Genomic DNA, 22,581 nt, shown 5'->3' with positions numbered 1-22,581 from the left:
ATCTTTTCTGTTTTTTCCTTTTCTTTTTCTTTATGTTGTTTTTCTGAGGTTGTTTGTTTAATGTTGTTTCAAGTTTCTGTTGTAAAACTCAATAAAATATTATTTAAAAAAAAAAAAAAAGGAAATTGAAATTAGCCTGGCGACGTGGCTGGAATGCATTCTGTGTCCATCTCTTGACCCTGATGTGTGTGTGTGTGTGTGAGAGAGTGAGTGAGAGAGAGAGAGAGAGAGAGAGACTGTCAGATTCAGCCATATAAAAGGATGACACTGGGAAGAGATTTTCCCACAACACACCTAGGAATTCCTGTTCTTATGAGAGAAACCTTGGAGGGGAACGAATGTAGCATAGTGCCTAAAAGGCTGAATCGTGATCAAGGGATATCCTGGTAAGGGTTGGTCCCAGGTTTGGGAAATCCTTCTGCCAAGTTCTTAGTGAGCTGCCCACCTGGTGCCATCCTACCTGGATGGACATATCCAGATGATGATGCTTGGGGAATGCTCTTCAGCCCCATGGTGCCTTCGGTGTGGGCTCCCCCAGTGTGGTGTAGTGGTTGAGAGCGGTAGTCACGTAATCTGGGGAACCGGGTTCGCGTCTCCGCTCCTCCACATGCAGCTGCTGGGTGACCTTGGGCCAGTCACACTTCTTTGAAGTCTCTCAGCCCCACTCACCTCACAGAGTGTTTGTTGTGGGGGAGGAAGGGAAAGGAGAATGTTAGCCGCTTTGAGACTCCTTAAAGGAAGTGAAAGGTGGGATATCAAATCCAAACTCTTCTTCTTCCTCCTCCTCCTCAGGGTCTGATTTTATCCACTATGCTGCTTAACATGAAAGCACTGAGTGGGGTTATGTGGAGTTTTGGAGTCCATTGTCAGTAACATGCGAGGCAGTGGAAGTGCTGGACCAGTGTCTTGCCTCCGTAACAGACTGGATGGGAGCCAATAAACTGAAGCTCAATCCAGATAATACTGAGACACCGTTAGTGGGTGGTTCCCTAGATCAGGTGGATGGGCAGTTGCCTGCTCTTGATGGGGTTGCCCTCCCTCTGAAGGAGTGGGTACGCAGCTTGGGGGGGGGGGACTTCTGCATCCTTTGTTGTCAATTGAGGCTCAGGTGGCCTCATTGGCGTAGAGTGCCTTCCATCAGGTTTGGCTGGTGACCCAGCTGCACTCCTATTTGGACAAGGATGACTTAACTTCTGTCATCTATGCTCTGGTAACCTCTAGGTCAGATTACTGCAACGGGTTATTTGTAGCGCTGGTCCAGAAACTTCAGCTGGTGTAGAATTTGGTGGCTAGGTTGCTCACTGAGGCCAGACAATTTGAGCATATTACACCAATCCAAAGCTGCCAATCAGTTTCTGGGCCCAATTCAAAGTGCCGGTTTTGACCTGTAAAGATCCAGTTTGCTCCCTAAATGCAGGGGAGCTGAGCTGCCCCTTCCAAAGCTCTTTTCCAATTCATATTGATCCTAAGCTGTTCTCTCCCCCCTCTCTCTCACCTCCCTCTCCATCTTCTTGATCAGAGGGCACCCAGCATTATTACCTGCCATTCATTAAGATCCTTTTGGCCTAATCCTTGAATCAAATGGGGATCAGGGAGAGCTTGCTTCTCCCTTTCCCCTTCTGCAGGGTTTGCGTAACATTCAAACCAGGATAAGATCGCGTGTATGGAACGAGATTTGGAAATGTGAGAGGAGGCCAATGTTGCAAGTTTGAACTGCCCCTCCCATCATAGCTGTCAACTTTTCTCTTTTCTTGCAAAGAATCCTATTTGGATTCCCTTTAAAAAAGGGAAACGTTGACGGCTATGCCTCCCACCATGCTTGGGCCCTGAATTCATGCAGTCTCTCCCCTTAACACTGATCCACAATTGCTCCAGTGAGCCCATCTCCCGGTCTCCCGTGTTGGTTCAGGCTGGCGGTCTTGCTGTGTCTCCGCTCTATGTTTGCCTGCAGTGTCGCCTGAGGCCTCTGGCAGCTCCCGATGCTCCCGGCAGAATTGGCTCAGCTGTCGCAGGGCCAGGCATGGATCAAGGAAAACACGGCATGCATATTCATGAGGAGCCGTGTCGGAAGCCTGGCACACACCCTCCCCTGCTGGGTCTGTGTTGCTGAGTCTCCCGGGATCCAGCCTTTACAGAGTGCACATCAAAGCCCTCTCTCTGTGCAGGCCGTGGGCAGCACTTCATGCTAGAATGGAGTCCCCCATCACCACACCCCCAGGCATGCTCAAAGCTCCTTGGAAGCCAACATCCTTTGACCTGGAAAACAGCCTTCTCCTTCCAGCTGTGTAACCATCAGGCTGAAAACGGTAGACAGGGAACTTGCTTCAGACCTGGGCCATATTCACACCATACATACCTGTGATGCCACTTTTAACAGTCGCAGTGTGCCCCCCCCCAAAGGATTCTGGGAGCTGTAGTTTGTGAAGGTTGCTGAGAGTTTATAGGTGACCCTTATTCCCCTCCCAGAATCCCTAGGGAGAGGGAGATAGTTAAACCAGAGGCGGATTTAGGGCAGCACAACTGGTTCTGCCGCACTTAGGGGACACCGCAGGGAGTCACAACTATGACCTAGCAGAATGTGTCAAAAAGTGAAAATCCAGACACTTTTGCACAAAGTTGTTGAGCTTTCTTTGCAAAATCTCAAAAAATAATTGCTGCCTTTGAGCTATTTTTGAGAAAATTCGGCAAAATCTAGACTTCCAATATGGCTGGATATATGGCAACCCCATTTAAAGTGCAGTCTAACTAACAATTCATGTTTTGTTAGATAGGCGCATGATAGGAGCTGAAGCTCACAGTGTTTTCCTGTAAAGTTGCTAAATATGTGAGAGATACTCCCACTGTGCCCTGACAGGAGATGGGCATAACTATGTATTCTCCTGCCTGCCTGGCCACACCCTCTTCCTCTTTCCACTCTGCCAGCAATGTGAGAACATCTGGATATCCGAGCTCCAAGCTCAGACTACCTTTGAAGCTAGACCTAAGTATGTGTTTGCAACTGAATTGCCTGAACAAAGCTGTTGCATCTGTTACTCTTCAACAGGTGCTCTGGGTGAGTAAAGAGGACATTCCCAACATAGGGAGCCAGACCATAGATCCATCTAACTCAGTATTGTCTACACTGACCGGCAGCAGCAACCCTGGGTTTCAGAGGAGGCTTTTCCCCAGCCCTACCTGGAGATGCCAGGGATTGAATTTGGGACCCTGTATGCATGGCAGATGCCCTGTCACTGAACTACAGCAATTCACATTAGCATTAGTGCTGGGGGACAGAACAGCCCAATTCTTCTCCCCCATGCCACCATATTTCCCCAGTCTTGCATGCACGAAGATAGACAGGTCCATGTTTTTACCCCCTTTTTATTTTATAGCAATTGTCCGCAATATAGAATTAATTAAATAACATTTAAAAACCTCCTTTTCACAAGTCAAGAGAATTCCAGAATATTTACAAACGTTTGTTCCGCGCTGTTGCGTGTGTGTGTGATGGTGAATGTTTCTTTGCTCCATTTTTAAATCTTTTCTCTTTCTCCTCCGGGAAGGAGTGGAAGAAGTTGCCTATCCGGGGTTTGTGTGTGTGAGAGAGAAAGAATATGTACGCCCCACGTTGGCACATAACCTTGATGGTGGCTTGGCAACACCCCTTCCCTCTCCTTTGCAGGAGTACACTATAAGAACGGCGCTTACACATCCGACCAGTTCACAATGCTAAGTCACAAACACAACCACGTAAGGCAGTGAAGCTTCCCCAAAGGTGTGGTTTTTCCAAACAACAGAATAGTCCTTGAAAAGGGCTCTCATCACCCCATCCCAGAGGAGGGCTGGCCGTGAGGCAAGGTGAAGGGGTGGAGCCTGGGCATGGTTAAGAGTGGCATTGTGGGAAGCAGATGGGGCACATTAAAGAGGCTGGGCCGGCCCTACCATTAGCTCCTGCCATCTCAGCTGGACCTAAGCCATGGTTTTTGCTTAGCGTTATTTCTGAACCTTGGTCTTTGTCCAAAAAAGCCATGAACCGTAACCAAAGTTTGCTCTTGGCTTACCCCTCGTGGTCTGACTGAGCAAAACAAACCATGATCCTCAGTTCGGATGTACAGTTAAGCCAAACCATGGCTTAGCTCTGTGTAGGGTGGCGGCAGATCGGGATGGGGAAATCAGTCAGTTTTGGTTTCTCTTTTGCTATCTCCTTTTCCCAGTCTTAAGTTCAGTTTTCCGCATCCATTTGCAATTTATTAATTTTCCAAGCCTTCGTCAAAATTCACTGGCACTTTAGTGCGGATTTCTTCTCACATACGTTTTTTGTGTGCTATTCTGCCTAAGATATGCATTTTGTTTTATTTTATTGCAAATCAATTTTGCTTACTATACAGTACAATCACATCTTACTAGCATCTAACTCATGTGCGATTTCAACCCTATGTGGTCGATTCCTGAATTACAGAAGGTTGAACTAAATGACACTCGGGGTCTCTTCCAACTCTTCCATAGAATTCTACAGTTCTATGAAGGCAGGCTGGTTGAAACTGCACGAGTTAAATCCAAGCAATGGGGATAACTTAAAAGCTCTTTTTGCATGGAGTCCGCTTGGGGTTGCTATGCATGGGAAGAGCTTTAAAGCTCTCCTCCTTGCTTGGAGGGCAGCTCAGTACATCAACTCTGGGATGCTCTCGTGAGGCCATCCCAGCTCCTGCGAGATCTCGCACAAGCACACCTGTAGTCGTGCTGAGCATCTCTTGCCTCTCTAACAAGACAGAGAGCTTAAAACCTTTTGGGAGGCCAGATCTGCTTGGGGTTTCTTGGCACAAAAAGAGCTTCTAGGCTGCCTCATACTTGGTTATCTCTCTCTCCCTCCAGCTATGGGTTGGTTGTACCCTTGGAACTGAACCCTGGCATAAATCGGCATCGTACAGTAATGCATTTTTGCATGTTCTTTACACTAGTACATGCATTTATATTGGCCTGCTATGTGCATTTCCCACACACATTACTTGGCTGGAGAACAACAGTGCACAATTGGGAGAGGTGTGAATTCTGAAGAACGGCTGTGTTTCCGTTTACGCATTATTTCAGAAACCGAAGTAAGCAAGTTCACGTCTAAATGCAAACTGATCAAATTTCTTCCCTTTCCCAGCAGCAGCAAGAAGTGGCTGTACAGTCGCCTTTCAACCATAGCAAAGCTTGACTATAGCTTAAAGCAATGTAGGAACCAATCCAACAGCTCTCTGGAATATGGTCCCTTTTCTTATGAAGAGCAACAACCAAATGCTAAATGCCGCTCCCCCATATGATTTTGGTATCTTCCTTTTGGGGGAAAAGCCTTTTCTCCAGAACTGAAGGAGCCTCATCAGAATCACACATTTGGGGAAGTTTCACTGCCTCAATGCTACAACAGGAAATTACCATTATCTTAAATGTGTTTTCTTCTTTTAAAAAATAAAAAAACATAGTATTTTCCATAACACACCCATCTTCCACATGAGGCTTTTTTTTTTGTTTGCTTTCCAAAAAATTATTACCATTGTAATGTTTTCGTTTTTGTTTTAAATTAAAAGAAAGAAAGCTTTCCTTCTCAATTGTGACAGAAACTGAGGTAATGCATGTTTGATACGGGGAGGGGGAAACCTCTTATATGGTGAGGGGAACAAGTCTAAAAGTGGACGGGCAACAGAAGGGAAAACAAAGACCAAGAACAAGGATAATGGAAAACATGTCACACTCGCGCGCGCCCAATGGACCCCATTCCCAACACCCCCAACCTTCCCCCTCAATTCCCCCCCTCAAAACAATTCGAAAAATAAAAATAAACCAAAACAAGGTCTATATGGTGTTCTTAATCCTTATCTACATTATTGCACAAAAGATCAAGGACAATTGGAACCTAAGGCAAAAAGGAGACGTTGCAGCTAATATCTAAAAATTCTGTGCAATGCCTATTTCTAAAAAAAGTCTAGCCTCGGCTGCCACCCCACACAGAGACAAGATGGCGGCAGTGACGCCAAGGAGAAAGGGAGGGGAAACAGCTGCGCCCACTCGGGAAGTCAAGACATACGGATTAACAAGCGGGGACTACGAATTGGCGAAGAGAGGAGTGGCGGGGTGTGCCAGGTCACACCGAAGGAGGTCAGGAAACGCCTGGTGCACCCCCAACACGCAGAGCTTGCCTGAAAGGAGGCAGCGGTAAAGGCAGTTAAAGTGGTGTCTCTCACATACATGCTCTTCCACCCTCCCACAACCCTGGTCAGGGTCTGGGCTAAGAGGATGGAGCCACGGTAAGGTTGCGCTTGGTCACCTCAGGCTGCTGTGTTATCCGGAGCTTACAGACAACTGGGGTTGTGGGACGAACGGGAGTCGCCAGCCGGCACTGATGACACAGAAAGTGCACCCTTGCCTTTTTCACACACAAATGCACACGCGCGCACACACACACACACACAATCTGGTTAAATACCAGCTGCTGGGCAGTGCCCCCTCGAGTTGGGAAGGGGTGGGGAAGTGGTGGCGGGCAGCCACTTTTGAGATTTTGTAAACTGCTTGTTGCTTCGGAAATAGCGTTTTAGCCCTTTGTGTGGAAAGGATGGAACCCTGGGGAGGTTGAGACACACACAAGACACACCCGGCAGGCCCGCAGTCTGGCTCGGAGGAGAGATGAGTGTGTACGACCCCACAGGAAGCGAAGGGCTGAGCTGAGCTGCTCTGCCCAGGGCCATTCTCACCTAGGTTGGGAAATGGGAGGCGAGGCAAGCGGATGGGGACAAAGGAAGGAGATGCAACAACAGACTTGGCTTTATCAGAGAGACACTGCAAAAGGCCTGCCTTCCTCTACAGAGTTGACCCTCCCCAAAGGAACAGCACCAAGGGGTGACTACCGTGACTCCCGGGAGCAAGGCCTCCCCACAGCTCAAGGGGTTCAAGTCGACAGCAAAGGGAGGTCAGTGTTGGTCTAAGCCCTTGGTGAAAGGAGGGCGTCTCGTCGCTAGGAGCCCCGTTGTGGAAAGGTCGAAAATCCTCGCCGTTTGCCTCCTAAGCCCTAGTTGAATTGAAAGCAGATCCATTCCCCTATGGCTTGCCACAACGCACAGGCACGGCCTTTGGTCTTCATTCTCAACTTCATTCCCCCACCCAACTGCAGCCAATGGGTTATGGGGACATTTTGCCATGGGCAATGTTGTTTTAGCACAGTCTACACTTCAGTCATACTGCGATGACACCCCCCCCCCCAAAAAAACGCCCTCCCTACTTTTCTTCCCCACACCCTACCCTGTCCCAAAGAATATATCTGTACCAGAATCCTGATTATAAAGTCAGCCCAGAGAGATGGGCAGTATGAACTGGCAGCCCTTGGTGTCATCTGAGGGTCTCCATTAGGCACAGGGCATTGCTCCCTCTCGGATGGGCTCTAGTCCTGGCTCCTGTAATGTTTAGATGTCCATGTTTTCCAGCATACTAGAATCCTAAGCCGTTGCTCCAACTCAGGTTTTATAGAGGATTCTTCTCTTTATATAAAAGCTAGGCCAGTTAGAAAACCATGAAAGAGTTTAGCAGGCCTCAGTTCGAGAGCTTCTTTGATGCTCAATACATTCTTATGAAGCCACCCAGTCTTACAATTCCCTAGGGGTATACCCTACATACCCTGAAACTTTCTGCCCAATTGCTCCATATTGGACTGGTGTTCAACAAGGCCAGGGGTGGGCAAGTTGTGGCCTTGGGGCCACATGGGAATCTTGGCCTAATTTCACATGGGTGAAGGGTGGAGGTGTAAGATGATGACGGAAAGAGAGAGGAAATGAGAGAGCAAAGGGGGCAGAAGAAAGAGATGAAGAGGGTAGTAAAAATAGAGAAAAGAGGGCCGCAGAAAGAAAAGGTGGCAGAGAGAGAGAGAGAAAAGGGGGTGACTGAAGAAAGAAAGACAGGGAGCAACAGAAAGAGAGAGAAAAGGGGATGGTAGAAAGAGAGAAAGATGGGGTAGCCATATTCACCTTTGGCCTGGCCTTGCCAGATTTCGACTCCTGTTCCATCCACTTTCAAGGTGTGTGTCCCCCCCACCTCAATAGAAGGAATGCAGTTCTTGACAAGGAAAAAGATTGCCCACCCTTGAACTAGAGAGCCCTGTCTGAGCTGTGAACTCCCAGTGCACTGCAGGAAGAAGCTTGTGCTCCCACACAGAACGCCCTTCCCCTCACACACGCACCTCTTGCAGTGCGCATGCCTGGTTGCGACCACAGGCGGGCAGTGGCCTCACACAAAATGGCTTCCCCTTTGTCCTCCCCATCATTCGGCCCAAGCACCCAAGCCTTTTCCTCAGGGGCGATGGCCACGTGGCCAACAGTGAACGACTGACCCGAACATCCAGACTGTAGAGACACATTTACATACAGCCACACACACACGTTGACACAGGAAACACTTGCTACATCAGTGGCACCAATGGCATCACTGTGATATCTCTGTGGTCTCCGGATTGCCCTGACTCTGCACTTTGCTCACACCTGGGGGGGTTAGCGCCAGTCAGAAATAAGAACGACTCTCCCTGCCACTTCCTCAGGAAGTGATATATTAGCTGTGCTACGTGTCGGTCTCAGCTGGGATCCCTGTTCCCCCCTTGCCATTGGAATTGGAAGCTGGATCCAGTACTAGTGCCAATTCAACAGGTAGCCCTCCCCCAGCACACTGAGCTCACCAGCCTCTTTTTCTGGAGTCTGTTCTGACTTCACCCCCTGGCAACCAGGCGTAGGGGCGCTGTAAGCCAGTTGGTGCCCAGCAAAGAGGCTCCAGATGACTTAAATAACCAGCCCCAGCCTCTTTGCTTACCACCAACTCTATCCCAGCAGGCCCAGAAAGAAACCGCTTGCCAAATCAATGGGGCTCTTCTGCCCCCAACCCCCAACCTAATCTATTATTATTATTTTCATCGCAAGGACCTCCGTTCGGAAACCATCTGAAAGCTACTCCTGATGGGCAAAAAGAGAAAGCCACCGGCCAACTGGGTTTCCCTCCCCTCCCTTCAGAGACAAAGTCCCGATTCCCTCAGATGTTCATCCTTGAGGCGCTATGGGCTCCGTCTTCGCCTGCCACTGACTCAGCAGTCCCTTAATCCAGCCCTCAGCTCCCAGTCTTCAAGTGAATGAGGAGAGAAGGCCTTTCTTCTCCTGTGGCCTCAGACAACCATGGACATCCTTAGGATTACTGAGGAAAACGGAAAGCCACATTTTCTATCCTCTTCCCCCACCACCCCTGTTTTTCGTTGTTGTTTTTTTGCTTCAAAAGACATGGATCCCGGTCCCCAAAATGGATTCCGTTCGCACGCAGCCTGTCCCAGAGCAGGAGAGGGCATTGCGGTGCTGACATCTTAACTGCAGGCCGTGAGGCACCGAGGGGCCTGCCACGCCCTCGTCAGACGCAGATCTCGATGGCTGTGGCCAGGACCATCTGGCCTTTGCCTTTGTCCTGCCGCCCATCAGTCCTGCTTCCCGCCCCGGGGGAAGGGAGGCCAGACTCTGAGGCAGACAGCCGGGAGACGCTGCCTTCTGTCAGGATGGTCCTCTTGAGGGGGGTCGGGGTGCAAGAGCTGGGCGTCTCGTGGCGGTGAGGGCCGGTGGAGAGCTTGTCTCCGGTGTGCTTGCGGGAGCGGTAGGAGGGCCGGCGCCGCACCTCCGACATCAGGTCGTACTTGATGAAGAAGAAGACCTCCTTCACAGGGCAGCGCTTCTCCGGGTCCAGGGCCAGCAAGCGCTGGAACATCCGCAGCGCGTTGTCCGTGAAGCGGCGCCACTGGGAGGGCAGCCCCGCCAGGCGCCCCTTTTGCCACCTCACAAACTCCTCAAAGAAGGTGTCCGAGGCCGAGGCTGCCTCCCAGGGGAAGTTGCCCGTCAGCACGCAGAAGATGAGCACCCCGAAAGCCCACACGTCAATGCTGGTGTCCACGGTGAAGCCCTCGGCCCGGCCGGCCTGGCACACCTCGGGCGCCGTGTACGGGATGGTTCCGCTGATGCGCTTCACCCGGCACCCCACTTTGCGCGTCATGCCGAAGTCGGCCAGCTTGACACGCCGGCAGTCGCGGTCGAAGAGGAGGACGTTTTCCGGCTTGATGTCCCGGTGGACTAAGTTTTTGCTGTGCATGTAATCTAAGGCCAGGCCAAGCTGCTGCACACAGCGCTTCACCATGTCCTCAGGAAGCCCCACCTGCAGGTAGAAAGAGAGAGATACCATCAGCTAGGAAAGGGCAGCGGGAAACGCCAGGAATAAACATGGCCTCCCAAGAACACTCAACCGACTCTAAAGGCTCCATTTCCTGTTGTTATCAAAGTGAGCCTTGTCAACTCGGGGAATGAGCAACGATTCTCCTGAAGCTGATCTCAGTGCTCAAGTCAGGATATAAGGGTTCAGGCAATTCCTGGGATTGATTGTTAAACCACTCTGAGAATTGCAGGTCTGGGAGCGGAATAAAGCTCTCTTAATGCTCAACTCCTTTAACAAACTACAGCTCCCAGAATTCTTAGAGGGAAGCCATGCCTGTTTAACGAGGCATCATAGCGCTTTAGATGTGTGGGTTCTGAGGGACCCAAACAGCCAAAAAGCCAGTGGAACTGAGGCCTAGTTACCTGTGGTGGAATGATGTCAAAGAGGTCTCCGCCAGGTGCATATTCCTGGGCGAACACGTAACAGTCCTCCGTCTCGAAGACCACATCAAAGACCTTGATGATAAAGGGGCTCGAGGAGAGTGTATTGGTAATGCTGAACTCCCTCAGGAAGTTCTTCAGCTTCGTCTTGTTCTTGTTGACAAACTTCAGCGCCATCTTGGTGCCTGTAAATGGGGAGGGAGAAGTGGGAGGAAGGACGGAGAATGCTCAGGATGTCACTCACTTTGACTTACGAAAGCAGAAGAAAATAATTTCAGAGTTTACTGCCTTGATGGAGCAATCGTGATAACTGGAAAGGAGCTTTTGAGGAGCTGAAGGTTCCCCACAGGTTGTGGGATGTGTTATGGTCAATCCCTGAGAGAGGACAGGGTGAATTGGATTGAGGGTGCATAGAATCTAGACCATGCTTCCTCAAACTCAGCCCTCCAGATGTTTTTGGACTACAATTCCCATGATCCCTAGCTAGTAGGATCAATGGTCAGGGATGATGGGAATTGCAGTCTCAAAACATCTGGAGGGCCAAGTTTGAGGAAGTCTGATCTAGACAGCTGTACAAAGATAATGTTTAGATTCACTGCTCTGCTCACATTTGACTCTGGTCCCACCACTGCTTTAAATGAAAGATACAGGTGGAAGAGGTAATTGCTTCAGGAGCCAGGTATCTCAGGAGTACATAAGGCAGGTATGGGGAATGTGTGGTCCTGCAGATGTTGCTACAAACCCCATCATCCCTGGTCAATGACCAACCTGATGGGAGCTGCAGATCAGCAACACCTGGAGGGACAATGGTCCCTCACACCTGACCTAAGGCATGGGTGTTCTCTTGCTTGGACTCTACCAGCAGAGGGCACTGCTGAGCTCACCTGTGCTCTTGTGGGAAACAAGGTCCACCTTGCCGTAGGTCCCTTTTCCCAGCTCGCGGATGAGGTCATAGTGTTTGTTGATGTCCGTGCCGGACAGCGTGCGGATGGCGAGTGACTGCATGTCCTCCGTGATGAGGGGGACCCCACAGCAAGCCAGCTTGCGTGTCGGTTCCTGCTCAATAGAGCCCGCACTCATGGTCACACTGGAAGACAGAAAGGGAAAGGCATTGGTCAACCATCACGCCTTCCTAATAGCCCAAGCCTTCTGGGATGCAGGAGCCGAGTCTGTTGCATCCATCCAAAACCCAGGCTGCTATTCTCTTTCCCTCCCAGCTTTCACTCAGAAACCATGAACTCTGAAATATCACAATTCTGCAAATGCCAATGTTAACATGCAAGTTAATGAAATAACATTTGGGGAAGCGGAGTTCAGAACCACGGCAGTTCAGATGCTCATGTAGGTTTTGTACATCCGTGCCTGGTTCAAGCTGAAAGGTGAGTGAGGACACAGAAAACTGGTCCCAGTTGTTATAGAAACTACTGAATGGGGTTTTAGATATGTATACCAAAGGCACAGCTACTTAAATATACAAGTGTGGGTGTCAGGCTAGCATTGCTGTAATTATTATGAAGTACAAATACAGAATATTCACAGCAAATACTCTTAAAATAGTATATCACCTTCTCTCCCTCCTGATTATTTTTTTTTTAATCTGCTGCACGCATATCGGATGTGGTGGATTTTTGACCCTCCAGATGCTGCTGAAATCCAAATTGTGGCCATCGGTACATATTGCGGGAGCGAGTGTCATAGTTTTTAACTATGCGCTGCATGCAGAAGTACTTTCTTTTCTTTCAACATACAGATGCATTAGATGTCTGTGAGTTCTAGAATTATTAGAGAAGGAGGAAAACTTTTCTCTATCATTCCACCCCCACCCACCCCAGTCTTGCATAACTGCATGCATTTTGTGTCGGATCCATGCGCAAACGCTGCTTCAGAGCAGCATAAGGGGAGGGGATATGGATAGTCTGGAAGTAGCAGGGCACAATTTGCACTTTTCAGAGCGGAACTCCCCTCCCCCTCCCAAAAGGCATCACTAGCCATTCCCCTTTCAGGGTACAGTGCAGAAGCGCCATACATCTCCCTGCTCTAGATACATCAGCCCTCATGATGTCACCTACTGCAAAGAGCACTGCCTCCTCCCCCTGCAGATTTTGCCTTGGCGGCTCCCCGCCCCCCAACCTGCAAGGCTCGCCACCTAAAAATTCAAGAGGGACTAGCCTGATATGAGTGAAGACCGGATCTGAGGTTAGTCCCATTGTGCCTCCCTCTGAGTGGAAGCATAGCTGCATTAGTCAGTGCAAGCGGGAGCCCTGCAAAAAAATGTTGCAGTGTGGAGCCCACCCGGTCATGCTTCCACCAGCTCCATTCCATTCTCTCCTCCCCATTTCCCCATTTCCTTCCCTCCAACAGCTTCTCCATGCCCACAGAGCGCACTCACATCCCAATGGGCTGTTTGCAGCCCCTCCATATTGGTTCTCCTCCCCCCCCCTGTTTCACAATTTGGGTTATGTTTTCTTTTGGGGTCAGCAAACAGATGCGCCGATGCTCAACCCCAGCCACATTCAATTCATTGGTTCCTACCAGTCATATGAATGGGGAGCTCTTCTGTCCCAGGGACATTTAGAAAGATGCCTGCTTCTTGGGAGAAAAGCAATGACAAACCTAGACAGTATCCTAAAAAGCAGTGAGATATCACCTTGCCAACAAAGGTCCGTATAGTTAAAGCTATGGTTTTCCCAGTAGTGATGTATGGAAGTGAGAGCTGGACCATAAAGAAGGCTGATCGCCAAAGAATTGATGCTTTTGAATTATGGTGCTGGAGGAGACTCTTGAGAGTCCCATGGACTGCAAGAAGATCAAACCTATCCATTCTGAAGGAAATCAGCCCTGAGTGCTCACTGGAAGGAAAGATCCTGAAGCTGAGGCTCCAATACTTTGGCCACCTCATGAGAAGAGAAGACTCCCTGGAAAAGACCCTGATGTTGGGAAAGATGGAGGGCACAAGGAGAAGGGGACGACAGAGGACGAGATGGTTGGACAGTGTTCTCGAAGCTATCAGCATGAGTTTGACCAAACTGCGGGAGGCAGTGGAAGTCAGGAGTGCCTGGCGTGCTCTGGTCCATGGGGTCACGAAGAGTCGGACACGACTAAACAACTAAACAACAACAACAACAACAACAAATGAGCAAGGAAACGGCCCATTCAAACAATGAGTTGGGTCTCTCTGGCCACTTTATATCTACGCCTCCCATGGCCCACTAGCCTTTTCTGGCCATTGAGTTTTCACTGAGCCATTCTGAGCAGACTTGCTAATTAAGCAGATATAGATTTATATAGGCACTAGGCCTTTGTTGCACTGCTTTCAATGCCTATTTAAAAACTTGGGCAAGCCTACCCAGACGCATAATTTTATCACGTACATTTATTTTAAAAATCTGGCCCTGCTTGACAAGGATCCTTATCTGAGATGCAGCAACCAGGCCTATACATTGCATTCCCAAGTCAGCTGCACCTAGATGTTTGGATCGGGGCACAATGACAATTACATTCTGGCGTCCTCCCCAAGCCCACTTCATCCCATACCATGAATTGGGATAAATAGGGTGGCGAGCCCAGGACTCTGCTGCATAATTCATTCCGTTGATTCATTATTATTACTTTCTTCCTCCAGCTCAGACTAAAATTGCTGTGTTTAACTGCTTCTCATTGACTAAACGATCATCCCCCCCCCGCCCCCCGCTTCCTCGCTCTGTTGTCTGTGGCAGGTATTTATAGGCAGTCGCTATGTCTCCCTCTGGTAACAGCCGCTTCTCTCCTCAAAAGACCGCACACTTCTCAAACCTCGCATCTCTCTTAGGGGACGGGGCGGTGACCCAAGGCTAGAGAATGCGTGCTCTGCACGCCCGAAGTCCTGGGTTCGATCCCGGGTATTGCCACCTGAGAAAAAGGCACAGTTAGCAGATAAAGGAATGGCCAAGACTCTAGACAGCTGCCACCAGTCAGAGGAGATGATAATGGGATTGACAGACAAAGTACCAGAACACAGGGACCTGACTTTTTCTGAGCCAGACCAAATGGCCACCTACCTCAGTACAGTGGTACCTCAGGTTAAGTACTTAATTCGTTCCGGAGGTCCGTTCTTAACCTGAAACTGTTCTTAACCTGAAGCACCACTTTAGCTAATGGGGCCTCCTGCTGCTGCCACGCCGCCGGAGCACGATTTCTGTTCTCATCCTGAGGTAAAGTTCTTAACCTGAGGTAATATTTCTGGGTTCGCGGAGTCTGTAACCTGAAGTGTATGTAACCCGAGGTACCACTGTACTGCCCTACACCAGAGCGAGGGGCATTTCTTTGGTTCCACAGGTAAGTTAGGTTGAGAGGCAGCGGCTGGTCCAAGGTCACTCAGTGAGCTTCATGGCTGAGTGGAAATTTGAACCCAGGTCTCCCGAGTCCTGGATCCAACCTTCGAACCATGAAACCTGTCCCAATTCACCAGGGAAAGATCTGCATTTCTGGTATCCACCCCTGCTGGAAGACTGTCCCCTTGAGGACATATTTAAAAGGTGGACAGAAAATCTCCATATGCTAATTTATATGTATAGATGCAAATGACGGCCAACTTCCAGAAAAGCTGCCCTGTAACTACTCTGGGTGGAATTCTGATGGAAACGGGATGGGAAATTGCCAGGGTTTGATTATCCATCCCATGTCTGGAAACAAAGTCAATCCAGCGCATCTGGTCAGTATGAGCTGCCGTTATTGCTTTCTGTCCTCAAATGATAAGTGATTGATTACGGGTCTTCCTCTCCCCCCCCTCCACCTATGGCATTATTTGCTTTGCACTGAAACGAATGGGAAGGTATTACATAACGACAATGCAATTTACATGATTTAGGTGGTTAATTATGTAAGGGATATAATTTTGCCACTGCAGACAGCAAGACGGATAACATATTTGGGGGCGGAAGATGAACTGCCGTGGAACAGAGACACTGCTGCATGAGATGAATACAGGGAAGGAGACAAAACAATGCTTTCTTACATCCCTACCTGTAAACAATGTTTAAAAAGGAGGGGCAGGAAGTTTGTGACCTGGGGCACAAGACACCCCTTAGTAACACCCATGCTTTTAGGGGATGCCTTTTAAAAAAAACCTACTGGATGTAAGTTTCTACAATTGTTATTCTTCAAGTTTCAAAGCCACATTAGCAATGGGAAGCTCACTTTTCTTTTCCCATCAAACCTCTGGCAAACACCTGTCCATGTATCTTAAAGTAACTAAGCCTAGGTACATGCAACTACAGCAATCACATCTTATTCCCCTGTTTATCCCACCTCCACTTCCATCTCCTTCATCTGCTGTCTCCTCTATGCCTATTTCTAGATTGTAAACCCCTTGGGGGAAGGGTGTGGCCTTCTCATTCTCTGCCAAGCATCATGCGCATGGACACTGCTGAACAAATTAATCAGCACCATCCTCTCGATTCTTGCATACACGAATGTCAGCGCAGAACTGTGAACGCCAAGGCTTTGTCCATGCATAACCTCCAATACGCATGACCCTGCGAGTGAGGTTCGTTCTGAATTCTTAAGTATGGATTGTGTCCAACTGAGTTCTACTCAGAGTAAGCCCATTAGAATCAATGGACCAGCTAAATACTGGTGCTCAGGCAAAGATGGATGCCAGCACCACAGGACTTCCCCCCTCTCTTCTCCTTGAAAGGGTTCCACACCACCCAGAAATCTGCTCTGGAGGATTGGGAGAACTCCAGGGGGGCAGATTCATAGAATTAGAGAATTGTAGAGTGGAAGGGAGTTGGTGCTGGAGGAGACTCTTGAGAGTCCCATGCACTGCAAGAAGATCAAACGCATCCATTCTTAAGGAAATCAGCCCTGAGTGCTCACTGGAAGGACAGATCGTGAAGCTGAGGCTCCAGTACTTTAGCCACCTCATGAGAAGAGGACTCCCTGGAAAAGACCCTGATGTTGGGAAAGATGGAGGGCACAAGGAGAAGGGGACGACAGAGGACGAGATGGATGGACAGTGTTCTCGAAGCTACCAGCATGAGTTTGACCCAACTGCGGGAGGCAGTGGAAGACAGGAGTGCCTGGCGTGCTCTGGTCCATGGGGTCACGAAGAGTCGGACACGACTAAACGACTAAACAACAACAGAGTGGAAGGGACCCCAAGGGTCATTTAGACCAGCCCCCTGCAATGAAGGAATCTTTCACCTAACGTGAGGCTCAAAACCACGACCCTGAGATTAAGATTCTCATGCTCTACGGACTGAGCTATCCATTTATATTAGGAAGAACGTTCCATTGCACAAGGAGAAATTGTTGCACCGATGGAACATACCTCTTAGAGCTACGCTGAATACAACCCACTGGGCACAATCAGGCTTTTCTTGCATTTCTTTCCCAAAATCACAAACTTGTCCTTTTGCTTTAGATCACCGCAGGATTTTTGCAAAAGAAATCAGGAACGCAACACGTCGCAGGAGGACTGGTGTTAACAGCTTGCATGTTGTTTAGTGCAGCTTTAAGGAAGAAATCAATGGTGCGGTAATCTGAATGTTACATGTGCACACGATTGTCCTTATTTCTGTCGCTGGAATATTGGACAGTATGTCACTTTTGATGGCTGCCCCGTGTTTCCAATGGTGAGACGTCCTGTCCTCCGGCAATGTCTACCCCAGCCAATTTTCACTTGATTGCTTCGATACAGCGCTGTTCAATCTTGTTGGCAAGTCTGTGCTTCAAGGCGAGTTCAACTTATCGAGACAATGTACCACTCCGGCAAGAACTACAGGTCACAGGCAGACACATCCCACTGGGGAATAATGCGCACAGCTCCGCAATTAAGCCCCTACGCAGCCCCTGCCATTTTTTGCATAATACGTTTTTGAGGACAGATTTGATTCCGACGGTACTACCCTACCAGTTCTCTGGCTGCACATAGAGAACAGCGGGTTCTGTCGGTTATCAGAGAGCACCAAGATTCTGCCAAAAGTAACACAATCTTCCTTGGAAGCTGAAGTTCATACAGCAGTAACATGGGTGGGAGAGCATAAAAACATGAGACAATCCCTGCTGCTGGGTCAGACCAAAGGCCTATCTAGTCCAGCATCCTGTTCTCACAGTGGCCAGTCAGATGCTGGTGGCAAGTCGGCAAACAGGACCTGAGTGCAACAGCATTCTTCTTGTTGTTGTTGTTTAGTCGTTTAGTCCTGTCCGACTCTTCATGACCCCCTGGACCAGAGCACGCCAGGCACTCCTGTCTTCCACTGCCTCCCGCAGTTTGGTCAAGCTCATGCTGGTAGCTTCAAGAACACCATCCAACCATCTCGTCCTCTGTCGTCCCCTTCTCCTTGTGCCCTCCATCTTTCCCAGCATCAAGGTCTTTTCCAGGGAGTCTTCTCTTCTCATGAGGTGGCCAAAGTCTTGGAGTCTCAGCTTCACGATCTGTCCTTCCAGTGAGCACCCAGGGCTGATTTCCTTAAGAATGGAGAGCTTTGATCTTCTTGCAGTCCATGGGACTCTCAAGAGTCTCCTCCAGCACCAGAATTCAAAAGCATCAATTCTTCGGCGATCAGCCTTCTTTACAGCATTCTGCCTGCCTATAATTCCCAGAAAGAGGTCTTCAGAGGCCTACAGCCTCCAACAGTGGAGGTGGAACACTGTCATTGTGGTTAGTAATAATAATAATAATTATTATTTATTTATATCCCGCCCTCCCCAGCCAAAGCCGGGCTCAGAGCGGCTAACAACAATAAAAATAACACAGTTTACATAAAATCATAACCAATTAATTGAAATACATTCTAAAATCAATTCAAAATCAAATTAATGGCAACCATTGGGCTGGAGTGCTATAAGGATTACAGAAGGAGCGGGTCAGACTGCGCCTTGACCAAAGGCCTGGTGGAACAGCTCTGTCTTGAAGGCCCTGTGGAAAGTTGTCAAGTCCCGCAGGGCCCTAGTCTCTTGTGACAGAGTGTTCCACCAGATTGGGGCCATGGCCGAAAAAGCCCTGGCTCTGCTTGAGGCCAGCCATTGACAGCCTTATCCTCCATGAATTGGTCTGATCTTCTTTCGAAGGCATCGCTGCCTACTGTGGGACTTAGTGCCACAGTTTAACTGTGCGCTGTGTGAAGCAGGACTTTCTTTGCTCTGTGCCGAATCGTCCAACATTCAGCTTCATTTGACAACCATGAGTTCCAGTGTTATGGGAGACAAGAAGTGTTCGAAATTAGCCAGGCGCCAGGCGCATTTTGCACATGGCTATCAGCCACCAGGACTAAGTGAAGATGCCTGGGTGCCAGGATGGTGCCTGACGTCTCCACCATCTGGAGGTGCATGCCTGGGGATCACTGGATCTTAACTATTTTCACACGCTAATACCACATCCTGTAGAATTCTATCAGCTATATTTTATTTGCACGATCAGAATGAATTTCAGGAACCAAAGTGCTTTTTCTGTGCAGTCAGAACAGGAGCATTATAGTTAATGGTTGTAGCTTGTCTTCACTTACCCCACCCCACTGCCCTGTTCACAATTGTGAAGAATATTCTTACATTATGAATTGTCTATGTCAGCATTAAGAAAACAGAAGTAGGAATAGGCCAATATATAAACAGACTGCCGCAGGATCAAGTCACTTTTCTTCTTTAAGTTCTCAACATTCTTAATCCAGCTCAAGGTTGCCATCTGAACTAGCCAGATGTTTAACTCATCATCAATCTCAAGTCAGTCCATCATTTGAAAAATAAGATTTTAGATCCATCTGGTCCAAACCAAGGCAACTGTAACCTTGGTTTAAGGAGCCATTTGGCACCTAGCTTATATCCTGTACAGTGGATGTTCGGGTTGCGAACGTGATCCGTGCGGGATGCACATTCGCAACCCGCAGCGTTTGCAACCTGCAGTGATGCGTCTGTGCATGCAGGGGTTGCGATTCGGCGCTTCTGTGCTTGCACAACCCCCAAAACCCAGAAATAACCCGTTCTGGTACTTCCAGGTTTCAGCGGGTCCATAACCCGAAAATACGCAACCTAAAGCGTCTGTAACCTGAGGTATGACTGTATCTGTGTTTCTAACAGTGGAGACAAGAAGAAGAAGAAGAAGAGTTTGGATTTGATATCCTGCTTTATCACTACCCGAAGGAGTCTCAAAGTGGCTAACATTCTCCTTTCCCTTCCTCCCCCACAACAAACACTCTGTGAGGTGAGTGGGGCTGGGAGACTTCAGAGAAGTGTGACTAGCCAAAGGTCACCCAGCAGCTGCATGTGGAGGAGCGGAGACGTGAACCTGGTTCCCCAGATTACGAGTCCACCGCTCTTAACCACTACACCACGCAAGCTCTTCTCTAGCCAGTTTCCCCATACCACACATTGTTTAATATGCCACTAGGGATGCGAGTGGCACTGTGGGTTAAACCACAGAGCCTAGGACTTGCTTAGAAGGTCGGTGGTTCAAATCCCCGCGACGGGGTGAGCTCCCGTTGCTCAGTCCCTGCTCCTGCCAACCTAGCAATTCAAAAGCAAGTCAAAGTGCAAGTACAGTGGTACCTCTGGTTACATACGCTTCAGGTTACATACGCTTCAGGTTACAGACTCCGCTAACCCAGAAATAGTACTTCAGGTTAAGAACTTTGCTCCAGGATGAGAACAGAAATTGTGCTCCGGCGGCGCGGTGGCAGCAGGAGGCCCCATTAGCTAAAGTGGTCTTCAGGTTAAGAACAGTTTCAGGTTAAGTACGGAGCTCCGGAATGAATTAAGTACTTAACCGGAGGTATCACTGTAGACAAATAGGTACCGCTCCGGCAGGAAGGTAAACGGCGGTTCCATGCGCTGCTCTGGTTCGCCAGGAGCAGCTTAGTCATGCTGGCCACATGACCCGGAAGCTGTACACCGGCTCCCTTGGACAATAAACAAGATGAGCACTGCAACCCCAGAGTCGGCCACGACTGGACCTAACAGTCAGGGGTCCTTTTACCTTTTTATCAACTAACAACACTTCTGCCATCCTTCTACAGCACCCTTGGCATAAAATGTGTGCAGGAAGCAGTTCTTACTCTCCACGCAAGCTGTAAAACCAGATGATTTATTTCCTTAGCATGGGGATGCTGCACACTTCAGCTCTGCAGTTGCCCCAAGCCCTGGGTTCATCGGCTCTGCCAATAAGTAATTGGCAGCTCATTAGCAGCTCATTGCAAATGCTGGAGGCCACGTGATCAGGCTTTGTGCCCTCAGGGCAGGGAGGGCCAGAGAGTTTGCACATCATTTGCTAAGTCCAGCCGGCCTCTTGAAAGAAACAGGGAGGAAATTACAGTGCAGGGAACAACCACCCCATTATTACGTGGCAGAACATAGAATAGAATCATAGCTGGTGTTAACACAGAAATCAATACCATTAGCCCACAAGAGGGTAGACAAGGGAAAAGGTTTGTTTATGGGAGCAGGGGCTCCAGAATTTGTTAGAAGGCACGCCTCTCTCCCCATATCAAACCTCTCAGGTGAAAATGTGCAGAAACATCACCTAGTAGGAGCCTTCTGGGGGGTGCATCAGGGTTGTGTGTTTGATAGGGGCTACATAGGTGGCAATGGTGAAACGTGATCAATTGCCCAGTCAAATGATAGCCAAGCGTTTAAGCCATTAACTGATTAGAACAGCAACAAAGAAAATGAAGCTAGAGGGGGGATACAGCTCAGTGGTAGAAATTCTGATATGCATGCACACAAAGACCCAGGTTCTGTCCCCAGCATCTCCAGGGAAGGGCTGGGAAACGAGTCTCTGCCCCAAAGCCTAGAGAGCTGCTACCAGTCAGAGCAGGCAATAGAGACCCAGATGTACCAATCGTCTGATTCAGGATGAGGGAACTTCCTCCATTCCCAAAAGGAAGGACCACAGCTTGGTGGCAAAGCATCTGCTTTGCTGCAGAAGGTCCCAGGTTCAATCCCTGGCATCTCCAGGTTTGACTGGGAATGTCCCCCATCTGAACCTCGGAGTTACTTCCAGTTAGTGTGGGCAAAATTGAGTTGGATGGACCACTGGTCTGACTCAGGATAAGGCAGATTCCTATATTGCTAAAGGGAGGGGGTCGTAGCTCAGTGATAGAGCACCTGTTTTGCATTCAGAAGGTCCCCAAGTCCAGTATCTTTAGGTAGAGCTAGGAGAGACCCCTGCTTGAGATCCTGGAGTGTCGCTGCCCATCAGTGTAGATGGACCTGATTCTGTATAGGCAGCTTGCCCTTCTGCCATGGTACCCAAGGCAGTGCACTTGAAGGTCTCAGGGAGTCAGTCGCCCATCCTGACATGGGCAAGACCCATACCTGCATGGCTTCAGCAAAGTGGGTGGCCTCTTGTGTCTTCATACCTAAAACCAGGTAATCCCAAAGTCCAATCTCAACAAAGCACAGAGCTGGGATGGATGAAAGCCCCTCCCCACCACAAGAAATCCAACGGATATGGGTTCAGCCCTGACTCATTGGCACTCATCCAGGCATAGCTCCTTCCTTTTTTCCTTGCCAGGGCTCCATCCCATAATACACAAAAGAAGACAGTGCCCCTTGGCCTTTGCAGAGTATCTTTCACCAGTGAGTGATCTCAGCCATCCCTCCCAAGTTTAGTTTGTGCAAGACACATGGCTTTCCTAGATCCCTCCCTGGAAAGCACAAGCTTTCAGTGACCCACTGGGCAAAGTTCCCATAGATCCTGCAGATATTCCACTCCAGGTACACAAGCTGCTCTCTGCTGGCTCTCAGCGCTGGGAGAATTTCGCCCAGCCAGCTCTGGGACTCAGCAGAGCACCTGCCCAACTGTCCAAGGTACTGCTTCATTAACAGGCTTCAGGCAAGAGCATCCTACATCACTCCCTTGACTGGACTTGCTTTGGTTCAAAGGCTGGAAGGGCACCAGGGGACGTGGATGTTGCTCTCTGAAGGCACCATCAAAGCGTGTCTACTACTGTTCTGCCTGAGCTGTGAAACAGAGGGTGCCAGGTTCAGAACTGAC

The 22,581-nt window shown here is 49.1% G+C and overlaps 1 protein-coding gene across 2 annotated transcripts in view; it reads right to left on the bottom strand.

Annotated features, from left to right (window-relative positions):
• Positions 1-3,344: 3,344 nt before the first annotated feature.
• Positions 3,345-22,581, bottom strand: part of SBK1 (SH3 domain binding kinase 1) — a 74,285-nt gene continuing 55,048 nt past the window's right edge. The window contains exons 2-4 of one of the 2 annotated variants that reach the window (XM_083414257.1): positions 11,498-11,700; positions 10,596-10,798; positions 3,345-10,176 (exon numbers count right to left, since the gene is read on the bottom strand). In XM_083414257.1, coding sequence (XP_083270383.1) covers positions 9,388-10,176; positions 10,596-10,798; positions 11,498-11,693 — 1,188 coding nt within the window. In that variant the 5' untranslated portion in view covers positions 11,694-11,700 and the 3' untranslated portion in view covers positions 3,345-9,387. The remainder of the gene's footprint in view (positions 10,177-10,595; positions 10,799-11,497; positions 11,701-22,581) is intronic. The other variant, XM_083414256.1, reaches the window with a different exon arrangement.

The sequence above is a fragment of the Podarcis tiliguerta genome (genome assembly GCF_965153285.1).
Source record: "Podarcis tiliguerta genome assembly, chromosome: 14".
Classification (NCBI taxonomy): Eukaryota; Metazoa; Chordata; class Lepidosauria; order Squamata; family Lacertidae; genus Podarcis; species Podarcis tiliguerta.
This window is presented reverse-complemented; position numbering and strand designations above follow the sequence as displayed.